The sequence below is a fragment of the Canis aureus genome, chromosome 25, assembly GCF_053574225.1.
Source record: "Canis aureus isolate CA01 chromosome 25, VMU_Caureus_v.1.0, whole genome shotgun sequence".
NCBI lineage: Eukaryota > Metazoa > Chordata > Mammalia > Carnivora > Canidae > Canis > Canis aureus.
The window spans coordinates 6,778,146-6,796,196 of NC_135635.1; the positions used below are offsets into that span (position 1 = coordinate 6,778,146).

Here is an 18,051-nt window from a genome sequence, read left to right on the forward strand (position 1 = left end):
ATTTATCTCTGTAAATATGAGTATTTATATATTTCTTATATATTTCACTGCAGATACATCAATATGTTTGATTACAGGATGTACCTTCAAATTATATCTTGAAGTGTTACATAGTGTGTATGTACGTTTATGTGTGTGTGTGTATTTATATAGTTATCTTTCTAAAATCCCCAAAATTTTAAATTTAGAAGTGCAGTGGGACCTAGGGGACTATGATTTAGGATAATGGGCCTATGCCTTCATTTACTTCATTATTTTCTCTATGGTTTAGGTCCCCTTCACTCTCACTGTTTATAGCTATTATAAATAATATGACTTAAAAACATTTGTATGTATAGCCCTTTTTCCTTCAAATTTCATTAGACCCTTAATATTCATAAAGGATATATCCAAGATCATCTCAAAATCTCATGTTCTTGACTATGATAGTATTTAACCAGATTCTTGGCTTTCTACTCAATTACATGATTCTTGAGAGGTACATTTTTCCTTTGTTTCTCCTAATACCTAAGTTGATCCCCATAGCAAATCTTACACTGAAGTTTTGTCTCTCACTTGAAGGCCATTTTTTAGGAAAAGAAAAAAAAATCATAACAGTTACTGTATACATGATGAATAGCGAATAGTAACTGTGACTAACAGAGCCATATTGAAATGGGGTTGCTGAGCTATTAGATTTATTCCCTAATTTACAGCCTGAGGCAGAGTATTCGGCTGTGTGCCTCTACCAAGTTTCATCTTATCCCTGACCAAACAAATGTATGGCATGTCATAGACCTCCAGGGTTGCTCTGACAATCAGAATTTTAAATCTGTGAAGGCCAAGGGTTTAAATACTTTTCTCTTAAAATCTTCAGTTTAAATCTACTTTTACTGTGCACTTTAAACTTCGTTTCTTTGTCACACCCATTCCAACTGATTGTTAAGAATTTTGTCTCTGCTGTCTCCTTCGTATGTATTCTTTTCCGATAATCCCCACATTGATTTCTGTGGTCAGTCACCTTGAGCTTCATTGCTTGATGGGGGTCTCCAGTTTACTTTCTTTAGTCTTCTCATTCTGTCTTGATGTTTGTCTCCTCTCTTGCTGTTCTCTTTTCTATCAAGATGAAAACAAACATGGGAAAGCCCCAAACTTTAGAATCCAGGGTCTGGAGCTTACCATTTCCTGCTTTACTGAATTTTCTTCTCCATATCAAGTTTTTAAAAAATCTGCTTCTTAATCCATTAAGATTAGACTATTAAAAAAAATTTTTTTTTTAGAAAGAGAAAATGCAGCTCTTTTATTTTAATAATTTACTACTGGTCAGACTTCAGGACCTTGCTTCTATTAAGAACACAATTGAAAAGTAAAACATTTTAAGCACTAAACAAAGAAAAGTAGATTAAGATGAAAAGAAGTGATTTTGCTCATGCTTAGAATCATTATCAACATCTTATCTTTGGAAAATATGTTAAATGAGATTGCCAAACGGTCATTTAGTAGATGACTTAAAGCATCCTGCTACTTTTAATAACTAAACCTGAAAGTTAACAGGAGCAACTGATGATGGTTACTTTTATTGTGATTGCCTGACATTCTTCTCTTAAAATATAAAGTTTATTTCATTATGTCCATAAAAGTATTTCCTGTCCTTATAGAAAATTTGTAGAGAAAGGTAGAAAAATACCCATCATTCTATCACTGGAACACAACCAAAATTAAATTATTGGTGTAGATCCTTATGGTTTTTTTTTTTTTAATTTTTATTTATTTATGATAGTCACACAGAGAGAGAGAGAGAGAGAGAGGCAGAGACACAGGCAGAGGGAGAAGCAGGCTCCATGCACCGGGAGCCCGACGTGGGATTCGATCCAGGGTTTTCCAGATCGTGCCCTGGGCCAAAGGCAGGCGCCAAACCGCTGCGCCACCCAGGGATCCCAGATCCTTATAGTTTTGTGTTGCATATGTGCACATAATAAGGAGTCTTATTTGTGCATTTGAAATCTGATTTCTTAACGATGACGGAATCAGCTTAAATATCACTAAAAAAAAGAGTGTCTGCAGCCCCATTGATGTTGGTTCCTCTTGAGCCCTTTTGATTGCATCAACACTAGAAGACTATTCATTGCTTTCATTGAGTGGAGATGGAACCACCTTGTTCTAGTTAAACAGACTGCCTGATGCTGTGCTTTTTCCCTTGTGTTTAAAAGCTGAAACCTTTGTGAAATGCCGTTAAGAAGGCAACTCTGGCTTATCCTTGGTCTCACTCAAATTTCACACTTGTCAGGGTAATTTTGCATTTTTTAATAGAGTTATTCCTCAAGTAGACATCTCTAGTTAGATCATTTCCCCATCATATTTTAGCAAAAAAAAAGTATAGAAGACAGATTTCTGATGTTACTGCTTTGCATTTAAAGATTAAAATGTTCTGGTCCTTTAATGATAACTCATTTTTATCAGCTTGGTTTCTCTCCTTAAAATAATAGTAATAGATGCTAAGTATAGGTACTGATTACAAAGCTAAAAGGTTATAATTCATTTTGAAAGTAAATTTATTAAATTAAGTTCATCTACTGGTGAATCAGCTAGTAGTAATACCACCCCTGAATGCTGCTTTTATTTTTTTGCTGTTTTATTTATCCCAAATCCTGATAATCCTGATTCTAAAAAATAACAACAAATATAACCAAACAATCACAACAGCACAAAACTTATTTTTGTCACCTACCCTATCTTTTGGATACAATATCAAAAGCTACATTAAATATTTTAAATAACTTTGTACAAAGTTCTATAGTTATATCCTTTGAGAGAAGATCTTCAAAATGATGTTAGCATTAGGCAGAAATTCAGGAAGTAGAGAATTATCATTCTCATTTTTCCACTGGTGTTCCTCAGAGTTTCATAACTTAACATCTGAAATTATTTTGAAGGTACTGTTTTAAATTGTCTGATCCTGCAGATAGGGAGAGGTGAATTTAGAAATTATTCTATTCCTGCGGCGCTTTGGTGGCTCAGTTGGTTGAGCATCTGACTCTTGATCTCGGCTCAGGTCTTGGTCTTAGGCTCGTGAGTTTGGCCCTGCACTGGATGTGGAGCCTACTTAAAAAAAAAAAAAAAAAAAAAAAAGAAAGAAAAGAAAAGAAAAAAAAGAAAGAAAAGAAATTATTCTATTTCTACCTGAAATTTCAAGAGACTTTTCTTATCCTACCTTGTAAGCCACAAGTCAGAAGATCAAATAATAAATAATCCTCACTTAGGATGATTGCAGTAACAAGCATCATAGGTAGTATTGATATATCTGATGGTTATGATATTAAGTGACCGAATGTTATCATACCAGAATCAGATGCGTATGATGGGTCATTCCTGCCATAAGCCAGCCAGAATAAGCAGCAACAAGGTTATCTTTGCTCTTAGAGCCCCCGAGTCGTGAACATGGTAATTAAAAACAAGAAAGTGACACCAGCTGCTTATTAAGCAATAACTGTTGTTCATTTGAATTACAATTCTCCTTGGCCCTCCACCTGCTTTCTTACTGGTCTGGCCTACCTTCTTTCAGGCCCAGGCCTGGGAGTGCTTGCAAGATATAGTTGGGGTAAAATGTTGACTTTTGGTGGACACCACGGAGTCACATTGATGCAGATAAGGCACATGGCTGTGGCAGGATTCAGCTCCTTCATCAATTTTCAGGTTAGTATGGCTGAATCAATTATAGTTTGTAGACGTTCCCTTACTGCAGACTTTACTGGCAGTTGAGACTGGGATCTTTCTTCCATGAGAGACATGGTGCTTGCCACATTACTTTGGAATACAATGTTGGACATGGTTGCAGTCATATGGAAAATTACTATTGTAAGATATTTGTCTAATTATTCAAACTTTTATTCTTTTAGACAACCCTTCCTCAGACAGTTTTCTTGGCTCAGGAGATTTAAGAACCTTTGGCCAGAGTGCAAATGGCCAGTGGAGAAATTCCACTCCAGCATCAGGTTCAGCTTTACAAAAATCAAGGAACAGCCGAAGTCTTTACCTCGAAACCCGAAAGACCTCAAGGTAGGTATTCTGGCCACTTAGTTCACAAGCCTTTCCTCTGATATAAGAGAAAATGGCCATAAGATAGTTGCTGACTTTGGCATTTTATTTTATTTATTTATATATATATATATATATATATATATATATATATATATATATATATATATATAAAAGCACACTGTTTCTGAACCTTAAACCATGAAAATATGGACAAATCCATTTTAAACCTTCAGCTTTTAATTTACTCAGTGCTGAATTTTGAGGACAGCCAAAATTTCTCCTTAGAGGAGAGCTTTAAGGGAAATCTTGGTGCATTTGATTATTTTGGGATTAATATGGCTATTATGAATCTTAAAGTGGAAATCGTTCAATTTCTACAGCTTCAGTAGCAAAGTAATCAGTATGTTTTATAGGGTCTCACATGACCAGAGAGACCTGGCTTAAACCAAAGAAACTCTGTACTTCTTGGCCTTGGTCAACTAGACCTACACTACTCTTAGAAAATAGAGTTACAAAGAAATTTATCCTTTTTAGCCCAATTTCATAAGTGCTACCTATTCCCTCACCATCAAAGACAGATAAAGTTTGGCTGAGAGACTTTTCCCTTAGGAACTTTATTGGTAAAATATTTCCTTTTTAAAATACTATTTATGACTTCTTAAATTTTACTCTGGTGATAGATTTTAGGAATGTGGGATCATATAATTTCCTGCTTAGTCAATGCTAAACTTTCTGGTGTTGATAGAAACCAATGAGATGGCATTTATTTTATGATTATTAGCACATGGACTCTGGAAAAATGTGTCAGTACTCCCAGGGCTGATCTTCCCCACTTTTTAATATATTTTTAAATTACATAAGAATTCAAAAAAAAAAAAAAAAAAGAATTCGTTAATGCATTTACATTGTAAAAATTAAAACATTGCCAGTAAAGCTAAAGATCCTTGAGCATGCCTCATAATCTTATTCCTCTTCCCTTGGTATGTTTCCTTCCAAACTTATCCCTATGCTTGTTTTCCTTTTCCTTATATATAGCATAATATATATGCTATGTATACTATGAAATGTATAATGCTATTTTGTTTTCATTAAAGATTTTTTGTATGTATCATTAAAGATTTTTTTTTTTTACTAGTAAGGCCATACTGTTGTTTTTTTATTTTTAAATAACATTATTTAACAAGTACATATGGTTTGTAAAAAAAAAAAAAAAAAAAAAATTAAGAAAATAACAGCTAGGTAAAAATAAAAAGTAAAACATGTTTCCACCAGTGAGAGATCACCTCCGTAATATCTTAGTACATATCTTTTCAGATATTTTTCTCTGCATTACCTACATTTTTTCAATGTGGTGGTTATTGCCCTTAAGCCTTTTACAATCTAGAACATCCCCTTTTTCTTATGACATGACTTTTTTCACATAATATTCCACCTTTTGAATTTGACAGGTTTCTTCCTCATAGTATTATTTTGTAATATATCCTCTGTATTTTTTTTTTTTTTTGTAAACTAGATTTTTTGTCTTGAATAAAAGCTGGTGCTGTGTTATATCACATTAAAACCTACAAATCTGGGTTCTCTTCATTAGTGATCTGGATTAACCTCTGGATTAGGGAGGTAACAATCTGGTCCTTTTGTACAGTTAGGTTTTATCCCCCTTGTGACGACTAGAATGTAATCTAAGTGATGTTACTTTAGCATTATATCAGTGACCAGTTCCACTTTAGCCTAATAGCTATTCATATCATTTGATAATCCTTATTGGATAATTCTTTTTAATTGAGGTGAAATTAACATACAACATTATACTAGTTTCAGGTATATAACATAATGATTCAATATTTATATATATTGCAAAATGATCACAGTAGGTCTAGTTAACATCTGTCACCATACATAGTTACAAAATAGTTTTTTCTTGTGATGAAGACTTTTAAGACCTACTTCCTTAGCAACTTTTATTTATTTATTTATTATAATAAATTTATTTTTTATTGGTGTTCAATTTGCCAACATACAGAATAACACCCAGTGCTCATCCCGTCAAGTGCCCCCCTCAGTGCCCGTCACCCATTCACCCCCACCCCCCGCCCTCCTCCCCTTCCACCACCCCTAGTTCGTTTCCCAGAGTTAGGAGTCTTTATGTTCTGTCTCCCTTTCTGATATTTCCTACCCATTTCTTCTCCCTTCCCTTTTAAATATGCAGTAACAGTATTATCAATTATAGTCACATTGTATGTTATATCCCCAGAACTTATGAAGTTTGTGCATTTTGACCTTTGACTTGATAATAGTTTTTATTAGAGTTAATGAAATAGTACTTTTCCAATGTTACCATTTCTTCTATACTGATTAGTCATTCTGTGAAGGGGAGCTTTTTTCTCCTTATTAGTTTATTAGGTGGGGTTGTTTGGTTATCCTGAAATACATCTACTGGAAAGGCAGGAGATAGGATTAGATCTTTCTTTTTCATTAGCAATTTTCAAAGTAAATTTGTTTTTTTTAATAGCCACTTCATGTGGTTCAGCTGAATTTTTCTGTTCTTTTTTAGTGTCATTCCAGATTCAGTGTGTTTCGATCCACTACAATCATTATTCTTTTAATGTTTACATTTTCACAGCTTTTGCCACAGGGAGCTCCTTTAAGCTTACTGCTGTATTTGGCCCAACCTCTTTCGTTGTTGCTTTCTGGCATCGTAATATGCCCTCCCACTGTTTTTTATTTAGAAAAAAGTCTTTTGCATTAAACACACACATTCTAGGAAGCATCAATACAAAAGGCAATGTAGGGGAATTCATTATATCTTCACCAGACAAATTGTACTGCCTTTGCCTTGTTTTTGTAGTGGCATCCACCCATCCTAAGGAAGTAATTCTGTTCCTGAAATTCTGACTCCTTGTTCCTTTCCCCACTCTAACACACATAAAAACCATTGTAATTTGAAGAGTTAGCATGTAAGTGAGTTTTTTAAGCTTTTATTTTAATTCCAGTTAACATACGGTGTTATGTTAGTTTCAGGCATACAATATAGTGATTCAGCACTTCAGTATATCACCCAGTGCTTATCACAAGTGCACTCCTTAATCCTCATCACCTGTTTCAATTTTCTCTCCCACCCTCACCTCCTCTCTTAATTTGTCTTTCTCTTTTTTCCCTTTGAGAGAGTATATACGTGCTTTTTTATTTCTTTACACCTAGTCTGATTGCATTTGGATCCAGACTGAATGTACTTATTTAAAGAGTTGATTTCATTGAATTCAGTTTAATCAGCTATGTATCTCTATTCTGCATCCTCAGCAAAAAGAAAGGGGGGGGGAGATTTAGTATTCTGAGAGCAAGTAGCTCATACTTGCTGGGCAATAACAAATGAAAAAGACCACATAGAAAAAACTTTAAATTATTAATCTAGTCTTAGAGATAAGACTGGGTTTTAAGTTCACAGAAGTATTTTTCCTGCCAGTTTTTTCCATTAGTTGGGGAACACAAACAGTTTAAAGAAACACAAAGAAAATTCTCCTTCAGAGGAGGTAAATAGGCCAGGAGGAGAACTGACATAGTGAAGTAGCTTAGGAGAAAGCCTTCTGGTTACTTTTAATGAAGGAAGGGAGCCATCTGTTGGTTTTTTAGGAAATTTTAAAATTCAGCTTAAAAACTTCATTGAAGGGCTTCAGCTTATACATCTTTGCATATTTAATCTTAAAATAATTCTTTTCAAAGGGAATTGGGGGAGGAGGCTGTAGTGAGTAAATAGAAAGTGTATGTTAGGTACCTCAGACCCAGGTTTTCAGAAGTCTCACCTGATCAACTTTTTGGTTATACTGCCCAGGTCTTTGGTTCCTGACCAAAGGAACTATAAAGCTAAAAGATACAATTTTAAATGTTTGATAATTATATAGTATAGCAATCTAGGACATCTTAAGTCCTGATAGAGCAGAACCTGATAGAGCAACCCATGTATCATTTCTTGTACATTTCTCTCAAATGGTACATCCACCGTTCTCCCTGTTGGTGTTGGTTTTGTTGACACTTTGGTTGTTTTTGTTATTTGTTGAAAGTAAAAATCACTAGGTTCAATTTTCTTGCTGTTCTTTACTTACAAACTCTTTTTTTTTTTTTTTTAGTGGATTATCAAACACTTTTACGGGAAAGTCAAACCATCACTGCCATGTGTCTGCATATGAAAAATCGTTTCCTATTAAGCCTGTTCCAAGTCCGTCTTGGAGTGGTTCATGTCGTCGAAACCTTTTGAGCCCCAAGAAAACTCAGAGACGACATGTTAGTACAGCAGAAGAGGTAAGGAAAACCTGCAACAAAGCCTACTAAAGGTTAGAATCTTTTCCTGTACTCAGCCATTTGTTCCCTCTGATTTAGATGTTTATTAACCATTCCGTTAATCCTTTCTGTGCTTTTTCTTAGTTTTTGAGTGCTGTCATCTGTGCTAAAGAAGTTGAAGAGAGATTTTATCAGGACTTTATTACTTCTCTTACTGCTTTCTAGTTGAGCAGCAGACTTAATTTTCAGTATTTTCTAAATGACTTCTCATACATCAAACTACCTCTGTTCTCTCTTTTTTGGGCCCTTCCTCAACTCTTGTTTCATATGGCAAAACTGATAACCTTGCTGGATTTGATAAAATACCTGCCCTTTTTCTTTCTTTCTTTTTAAGATTTTATTTATTTATTCATGAGCAATACAGAGGGAAAGAGAGAGGCAGAGACACAGGCAGAGGGAGAAGCAGGCTCCATGCAGGGAGCCTGACGTGGGACTTGATCCCGGGTCTCCAGGATCAGGTCCTGGGCTGAAGGCGGCGCTAAACCGCTGCGCCACCCGGGCTGCCCCCTTATTTCTTATTAGGACAATTTTCCCTCAGTATAAAAGGAAAGTCAAGAAGCCAGCTAAATAATTTACATCCCTTCATTATGAGTAAGAAGAGCTTTGAGATCATAGATATTCCCCCAAAGAAAGATGTTGTATTGAAACTTTGATTGTTATATGCATTCAGTGAACCTAAAGGAAAAAAATTCTGTTAATATAATATGGCATTTAATTTATGTGGTAAGGAGTGTGCTTATGGTAAATATTTATAATGCATCTAGTCAGCTTTGGACTGCTTGCTATGAGGATACAAATGAATAACAATACCTTACATTTATGTAGCATATAGAGTTTCCAGTATGCTTCCACATGTATTACTATGTTGGGTCATTTTTATCCGGTGAAGTAGGTAGAGATGAGGTAATATCCACATTTTACACATTAGGAGAGTAAAGGTTAAAGGTCACGCAACTGGTAAATGGCCAGCCTACACCCCAGGTCTTCTGGAGTCTAGTCTGGTATACTTTCTGTTATATTAACACAGTGGTGTAGTTCCAGCCCACTGGAGCTTACAGATTAAGGAGTCAAGAATACAGCATTTTGTCTAAATAATTAGATAGTTCGATAATGAAGATCTTTTGAGTGGCAAGATGTGATTATTTATGACATGGTTAGTAAAAATGCTGTATATCCTTTTGGTTTTAATTTTGTATTGAATCTGAAATATTCAAGCAGAGCGTGGCTGAACTAGTAAGTTATATTTAGTAGGGAAAGGGTGGATAAGAAACTGGCAGCAGTCGCCTTTGCTGATGAGAGCTGAGCAACAGTTACAAAAGTGAGATTTATTTTTCACTTTTGTATTACTGAATTCAGTATCATGTATGTATTATTACAAAAATAGTATTTTTAAGTTACTGGGGTTGTGCTTTCTCCTGGAGCCTAGGCAGCCTGCAGGGTACAGAGAGACTTGTGAGGAAGCAGACAACAGCAGCATGGTAGGTGGATATTGACTTCCCAACCCTCTTCTACCTCATGTGGCTGCCACTGAGATCACTGAGATTCTTAAGATTATCTGTGTTCGTTGTAAGCCCACCATTCACCCACTAGTCAAATAGTCCTTTGGGCCACTCGGCCCCTCCTCTTTCACTTCGACCTCCAGCATGAGAACTTGGGCCAGCTGGATAATTTTCAACCCTCCAGGTCACAGGCTGGCTTAATATAGAACATGAAGTCAGAGTTCCCTTTCCTTCTATAGATGCCAAGGATAGAACCTATTCCATCAAACAGATGCAGAAAATTTTGCTTCAGTTTGTTGTTTGCTTCAGTTGGTCTATATTCTGCTATGAAAAGTGAGTCACTTGTATTACAGAAATATAGAATCACCCGTATAAAACAAATTATTAGACCAAACTTCATTAGATTATCAATAGATCATTTAGATATTTAGTCTTGGATAGTACAGATAATCTAGATTAAAATACAATACTTCCCCCCCCCCCCCCGGGAATAAAGAATTTATTGGCAGGAGCTTACAAAGTGGAGGAAAAGTTATTTTCCATGCAAATACTGTGCTCTCCAAGGGAGATGCAATTGCTTATGTTAAGGAAGGAAAATTGTGTATCAATCTTACTGCTGGATTTATTAACCACCTTCAGGAATATAAAGCCATCTATAAAATTAACGTGATGTTGTTCCCACTGCACTCTTCAGTCTTACAACAGGAGTTTAAAGAGAATACGTAAAGAAGAATTTGGAAACATGTAAGTGGTGACGAGACAGACCACCACTTGGGTGATGACTGATGCAAGGACATCATTAAACAACTGTAGTGTCCAGTAGGGTAACCACTGATCACATGTGTCACTTAAATTAATTCAGGTCAAATAAAATAAAAATTTAGTTTCTCAGTCACATAAGCCACAATTCAAGTACTCATTAGCCACATATTGCTAGTGGCTACCCCGGTGGACAGTACAGATAGAGAATATCTCTAATATAACTAACACTGTTTACAGGATATGGATTTGTTTGGGAAAGAGAAAATACTAGGGATTTCAAAAATGTAAAATGGCAAAAACAATTTTTTTTTAAAAAGAAACAGGGACGCCTGGGTGGCTTAGTGGTTGAGTGTCTGTCTTTGGCTCAGGGCATGATCTCAGGATCCTGGATCGAGTTCCATATTGGGCTCCCTACATGGAGCCTCCTTCTCCCTCTGCCTGTGTCTCTGCCTCTCTCTCTGTGTCTCTCATGAATAAATAAATAAAATCTTTAAAAAAAAAAAAAGAAAAAGAAAAACAGATCGTTTCCTTTCACTTATATGTTGCTTCCAGACATGCTTCTTTGCAACATACTGAGCAACATTTTAAGATGTTGGACTTCCTGACTTGTCCTGATGACACCGATGGTTTTATTCTTGAAAAACAAAACAAAATGGGGATCCTCTCTCTGTGTCTCTCATGAATAAGTAAAATCTTAAAAAAACGAAAAAGCCAAACTTTATAATTTTGTTATAACCTAGAATTTTGGACTTAAAACCAGAAAGTTGTTGAATTATGCCCTTTTGATAGTTGAAATTTATACAGTACAAAACTATTTCTTTAAACAGAATTAAAGTTGGGAGATTTATAAGGTTATTTGAGTAATTTATAACAAAGGTTTTTACTAGTTTCGTAAGATTCACTTTGTGTTCTCTGTTGAATTTTTATAATTTTCAGACAGTTTAGTTTTATGGTGGAAGCTTTAAAAAAAAAAAAAGATTTTATTTATTCATTCATGAGAGACACAGAGAGAGGCAGAGACATAGGCAGAGAGAAAAGCAGGCTCCGTGCAGGGAGCCAGATGGGGGACTCAATCCCAGGACTCCAGTCCAGGATCACACCCTGAGCCGAAGACAGATGCTCAACCGCTGAGCCACCCAGGCGTCCCGATGATGGAGCTATTTATTTATTTATTTATTTATTTATTTATTTATTTATTTATTTATGGAGCCTTTTAAGAGAAACAACTAAATGCAAGAATCTGCCACATTATTTATTTATTTATTTATAATATATTTTCCACATTAAAAAAAAAATAGAATTCAACACCTTAATTACCTTTATACCATTTTGAACTTTCCTTGGTCTTTTATTAGGTTTAAAACCTAACAGGAGGGCAGCCTGGGTGGCTCAGCGGTTTAGCGCCGCCTTCAGTCCAGGGTGTGATCCTGGAGACCCAGGATCGAGTCCCACGTCGGGCTCCCTGCATGGAGCCTGTTTCTCCCTCTGCCTGTGTCTCTGCCTCTCTCTCTCTCTCTCTCTCTCATGAATAAATAAATAAAATCTTTTAAAAAAATAAAAAAATAACATGAGCCAATTTTTTTTTACTTTAACATATTATCCAATTATTATTTCCTTTCCTCTTAGTTTCCTAATTTGCTTACTCAGTAGAAATAGTTTAATAAGTAATGTGCAGAGAAAGATGCTTCCTTTTACTTTATAGTACCAGATGCTCCAAAAAAGAATTGTGTTTATAAAATGACTTACCTTTTTGCATTTTCTTTTGGTAAAGCCAAGTGTTATATGTTCTTTTGAGAGTTGCCAGGACTATCTTTTCTTTTCTTTAGGACCTGAATGGTCCTAAATAGAAGATAAATTCTTGTGGCCTCTAAATTAACATGTAGAACAGTGAAAAGTTCTTAACCTTTTTCCTATAATTTCTTTTTTAGACTATAAGTTAGTTGAAACTGAAAGTATGAGGCTTCAAGAAACCTCAGATAATTATTTGGAATACAGAACTTCTATTCCTGTTCATTTTATGGTGTCTAATGACTGTGAGGTTGTTCAGCCTTAGACAGAAGGTTTTCTTTGAAAAGCTGGGAAAAATGATTTGTGGATGACCTATGTGTGTTGGATTTTTAAAAATCAGTTCTTTACATTGAATTAATATAGGTTTGTCATAATTAGCTGAATGACTTAATGGCACCTTGGTTCTTCATGTTTTATTTAGAAGTATAAAGATTTATTCTAAGAAACCATTTTGCTATGTGATGTGAAGGAGGAGAGAAGTGTTTTTATACAGTTGAAGTCTGTAGGGTACCACAAGCAAAGATCTTTCTATCTCACTGTTCTCCGTGTGATCTTGAAGTCTTCATGTGATGGGGATATTTGTTTACATTTCCTTGGTATGCAAAGTAATCTCTTAATGGCAGTTTCTCTGCTTTATTTTCCTCCCTATGATGTGATAATGCAGTCAAAGCTTTTTAAAAATCTAGTTTGGTAGGACAATAGAAATGAGCTAAAATGATTGGTTAATTAAGAATTAATGGGGTGCCTTGGTGGCTCAGTTGGTTAAACCCCTCCCTTTGACTTGGGTCATGATCCCAGGGTTCTGGGATTGAACTGCGAATCAGGCTCCCTGCTTGGTGGGGAGTCTGCTTCTCTCTCTACTCCTTCCCCTGTTCTCTCTCTGTCTCTCTCTGTCTCTGTCTCTGTCTCTCTCTCTCGCACACGTGTGCTCAGTCTCTCTCTCTCAAATAGATAAAATCTTAAAAAAAAAAAAAAAAAAGAATTAATTTCCATGATCCAAGTGGTATTACTCCTTTGGTTTGCCTTTACTCCCTTTATTTTACCACTCCTGTTAATCCTATTGTATGTTGGTTATGAATTAGGTTATTTGGTGTAGTGGGAAAGTGGGGCCAAAATTTACATTGAGGGGTATTCAAAAATGTCAGTCATTAAAGTACTAGATAACACAGCTTTCCTGTATATAGATCACTATGGAGTTGCCTGGCAATCTCTTAAAATCTAATAATCTGTAATGATGCTTCATTCTTCACACTGTCTACTTAAAGAACCTTTGTAATAGCAAATTTAGGTTTTAATAAAAGGCATTTATTTTAATTATCGTTTTTAAATTTATCCCTCAGATGCTTATGGCTTCCTCAGTACAATAGCCAAAAACTACAGATTTGGTAATTGATATCAGTGTTTACCTGCTCACCGTTATCACTTTTGTGCTATCATTGAAGTGCCTGCCCAATACTGTACACCGTCTCTTCACAAACACTAGAAAAAAGAGCTGCTGTTATCTTAAATATATTAATAATGTATAAGGGGTAAAATAATGGAATTTATTTTATTCGTATAGAAAATTGCAACTTGTTTTTTCTCTTGGGTCTATTTTTCCACCAAAAGTTTAATTAATTCTACTTTATTACTCATCTATTCAAATTAAGTTTAGCTCTTTTTCATAAGGAGTTGTCATGCTTCTTTGTTCGAGGTGAATCTTGTTAGATCAGTAACATTATAGTGACAATGTGATTGAAGTTTAGTATGTAGCAATTTAATATGTGATCAAGAAGAAAAAATAGAGTCTGTTTGCATTTGCATAAATATTGCTTAATTCATACTGCTTTTAACATTTATAACTGAATAAAATGTTATGCACATATTGAAATGTCATAGTGCAGGATGCTGCTAGCCCCAGCACAAAGTATTAAAATTATTTCGTGAAGACTGGTGGTTGTATTAAACTTATATAAGATTTCGTTGTTTTTTTTTTTTAAGGACCAGGGCATATTATTTAGTGAATGCAGCCCATTGCTTCAGGGGATCAGTATAGAACAGATGCTTTCCTGTGATTACAAGTCCTTATGTAATCCAGTTCTCTGCTAAGTGACCTCATTTCTTAACTGCTCTTCTAATTCACACTGACCTTACTCTTCTTTGCACACATCAAGGACATACCTGTCTGAGGGCGTGTCCATTTGCTATTCCTCTACCTGGAATACGCTTTTATAAATTTCTGTGATTTACCTCTTTCTTGATACAGGTTTCTTTTGAATCATCACCTTTTTAGAGTGCTTTTACTTGTTATTTCCCCTCCATCACTTTCTATTCCCTCATCTTTAATTTTTTCATACTAGCTGACTAGTCAGTCTTGTTTGCCATTCCCTTTAACTGTAATGTAAGCTCCATAAGGACAGGAATTTTATTTTAGTCAGCGCAGTATCTCTAGTGAGTATTCAAGTTAGCAAATGAATGAATGTTAGGAAGTACGTGCTTTTCCCTGAATTCAGTAGTGGGGCTTAGGAAAAAGAGTAAATACTAGAGGTGGAAATCCATCTCTGGAAAATACTGATACTTTGAAAAATTGGGTAGGATGGAAAACTGCAAGGTGTCCCACTCTGATTCTGACTATTCTGGTTACTTCCTTGTGGTTTTTTCTAGTAGATGCCAAGAATCATAGGGGTTGTTGGAATCCTAATTGAAAGATCTTCAAATGTTTTGTTTCTGGGATGCTATCAGTTGACTCAAAAGTGATTGCCTACTGGCCTTCTGGTTTCATGTCCTATAGTTTCTCTGCACTGTTATTTACTTACATGTGTCCCATAATTTTCCAAAGTATATGGCATTTCATTTAACTCCTTTTACAACTTTTCTAGAATATCCCTAATGATAATTCTTAATTATCTTGAGGGACTCTACCTAAACTTTAGCAGAACTTCTGGGGGTCTAGATACTGCTTTGAAAAAAACTTGCCTCACTGGATGTGTCTAATATTTTTTTCTTTCTTTTATAGACAGTCCAAGAAGAAGAAAGAGAGATTTACAGACAGCTGCTACAGATGGTCACAGGGAAACAGTTTTCTGTAGCCAAACCTACCACACATTTTCCTTTACATCTGTGAGTCACAGAAACATATTTCAAATGAATTTAATTCTGCATTTTGTTATTTGATACTGAATTTTGTATTTTTCTCTTGCTAGGTCTCGATGTCTTAGTTCCAGTAAGAATACTTTGAAAGACCCACTGTTTAAAAATGGAAACTCCTGTGCAGCTCAGATCATTGGCTCTGATACTTCATCATCTGGATCTGCCAGCATTTTAACTACCCAGGAGCAACTGTCCCACAATGTATATTCCTTATCATCTTATGCCCCAGATATTGCATTTGGATCCAAAGATTCTGAGCCTCTCCATCAACCCCAACATCATCACTCTCTTCTATATCAGCCAGATAACTTACCAGCTTCAAATACACAATCAGAAGGTAAAATTGGTTTTGTATATTTTCAATCCTAATAGCCAGTTAACGGTTTATGTGAATTATAGGCAAGGTTGTAATATGCATGTAACTTAATTAACATATAAGAAACTTTAAATACGGATAATTCAGTTAGCCATACTACAAATAAACTACACCTTGCAAGTAACTTGCTTTTTTCTTACAGAGATGCAAATGATTTCATATATTTTTATCTAGAAGATTAACTTCCTGAGCAGAGTCTACAGTCAGTAATGTCAGCCCAATTACTTCAGTACTTTCTCTGTTTCTAGTACTTTACAATGGCCATTAAGTACTCTGAAGTTCTCAAAGTTTTGTAACATCAATTAAGTATTGAAGTATAAGTTATTAACCTGGTAATAATTACAAGACCTGTATAGTACGTTGGTGCATTTTAGAATGGTCATCAGCAAATTTTGGAAACAAAAGATTTTCCACCTAATTTTCAGCGAACCAAAATATCTACTCTAGTTAGCACTCTAGCTAATGAAGGGTTTCTATGATAATTTTCTTTGTTTGCTTAGTTTTCCCCTTCTTTGGTTATGTGTTATGTGTATTTATGATAGTATATATTTAGGTATGTAGCTTAAAACCAGTTTTAGAGGGGATCCCTGGGTGGCACAGCGGTTTAGCACCTGCCTTTGGCCCAGGGCGCGATCCTGGAGACCCGGGATTGAGTCCCACGTCGGGCTCCTGGCATGGAGCCTGCTTCTCCCTCCTCTTGTGTCTCTGCCCCTCTCTCTCTCTCTCTCTCTCTGTGTCTATCATGAATAAAAAAAATTAAAAAAAAAACAGTTTTAGATTAAGTGGTTATACATTAGGGATATTTTGATAGATCAATCTCTAAGTTCTTCCCTCCCTCAGATGGTTTGATTATTCTTTTTTAAGCTATTCCTCACTTACTTAAAATTTTCACTTGAGGATTAAAATCGTTGATGTCCTCATTATATATATAGCTACTTGTATTCATGGAAACCTTTATAAAATTTTGTGAGATAATTTACTGGGAACTACCATTAAAAAAAGCCTTTAGGGCAGCCCCGGTGGCTCAGCGGTTTAGCGCTACCTTCAGCCTAGGGCGTGATCCTGGAGACTAGGGATCGAGTCCCACATCGGGCTCCCTGCATGGAGCCTGCTTCTCCCTCTGCCTATGTCTCTGCCTCTCTCTCTGTGTCTCTCATGAGTAAATAAATACAATCTTAAAAAAAAAAAAAAAATGAAACTAAACTGAAACAAACATACGATAGTACATTGAAGTGTTTGCCTACTTTTCTCGTACCATTTAATAAATATTTTAAATGAAATTCTAATCATTAGAACTTCATTAGGACACGATCCTTTAGAAGGATTCCTGCCTTTATCAACTCTGAAAATAAATGATGGAATGGTAGAATTTTGTACCTGTTCCTTTCTGTCTTTCTGCCTTCCCTCCCCCACCCCCTCGCCTTCACCTTATTCGGTCTCATGGTAGTTCATGAACTAAAGACTTTTGAGAAATCTTGGCTTCTTCTTGTTTCCCAGAAACAGAAAGAAGCAGCACAGGAATCAAGCACAGCCCAAGAGTAAATGATGAAGGGCATATATATTTGTATTTTAGAACAACTGCTTTCTTTGTGAGGCAAGCTCTTCACTGGGCCCTATTTCTGGCTTGGTGAAAATGGACCTGCCTCTCTTTCTCTTCCATCCTGCCTTTGTCCTTATATTGCATTATTTTTAAGAAAATAAAATATGACAAAGTATGGGAACTTAGACTACAGACCTCTAGAGTGTTTAACTATGTAGGATTTTCTTAATAATGATATGCTCTTTGTTTCTTTTTTAGGATCGGACTCTGTGATTTTACTCAAAGTGAAAGATTCCCAGGCTCCAAATCCCAGGTAAGCTTTAGAAAAAGGACATTCTTGACATGCTGTTTTCTTTTTAGTTGATAACCTGTGTGTGCTAGGTCCTAATACAGACACTGGGGATAATAGCAGTGAATAAAATGAAAGCTTTGCACTCAAGGAGCTTACATTCTGGTTATACGGGGTGTAAGGAAAGAGATGGGGGACAAATAGTGAACAAATAAATATATATGTCCGGTAGTAATAAATGCTGTGGAGGAAAATAAAGCAGAGTAACATAGAGACTGGGGTTTACGTGGATGTTTATGTGGATGGTCATGGAAAGTCT

General features: G+C 35.6%; 1 protein-coding gene across 5 annotated transcripts in view; it reads left to right on the forward strand.

The window, feature by feature from the left end:
• The window catches only part of SENP1 (SUMO specific peptidase 1), a 56,227-nt gene that overhangs the window by 10,176 nt on the left and 28,000 nt on the right, over nucleotides 1-18,051 (forward strand). For all 5 annotated transcript variants that reach the window (XM_077870291.1, XM_077870288.1, XM_077870289.1 and 2 more), the window contains 5 exons: nucleotides 3,876-4,035; nucleotides 8,139-8,310; nucleotides 15,394-15,497; nucleotides 15,581-15,864; nucleotides 17,702-17,756. In XM_077870291.1, the coding sequence (XP_077726417.1) occupies nucleotides 3,876-4,035; nucleotides 8,139-8,310; nucleotides 15,394-15,497; nucleotides 15,581-15,864; nucleotides 17,702-17,756 (775 nt within the window). The remainder of the gene's footprint in view (nucleotides 1-3,875; nucleotides 4,036-8,138; nucleotides 8,311-15,393; nucleotides 15,498-15,580; nucleotides 15,865-17,701; nucleotides 17,757-18,051) is intronic.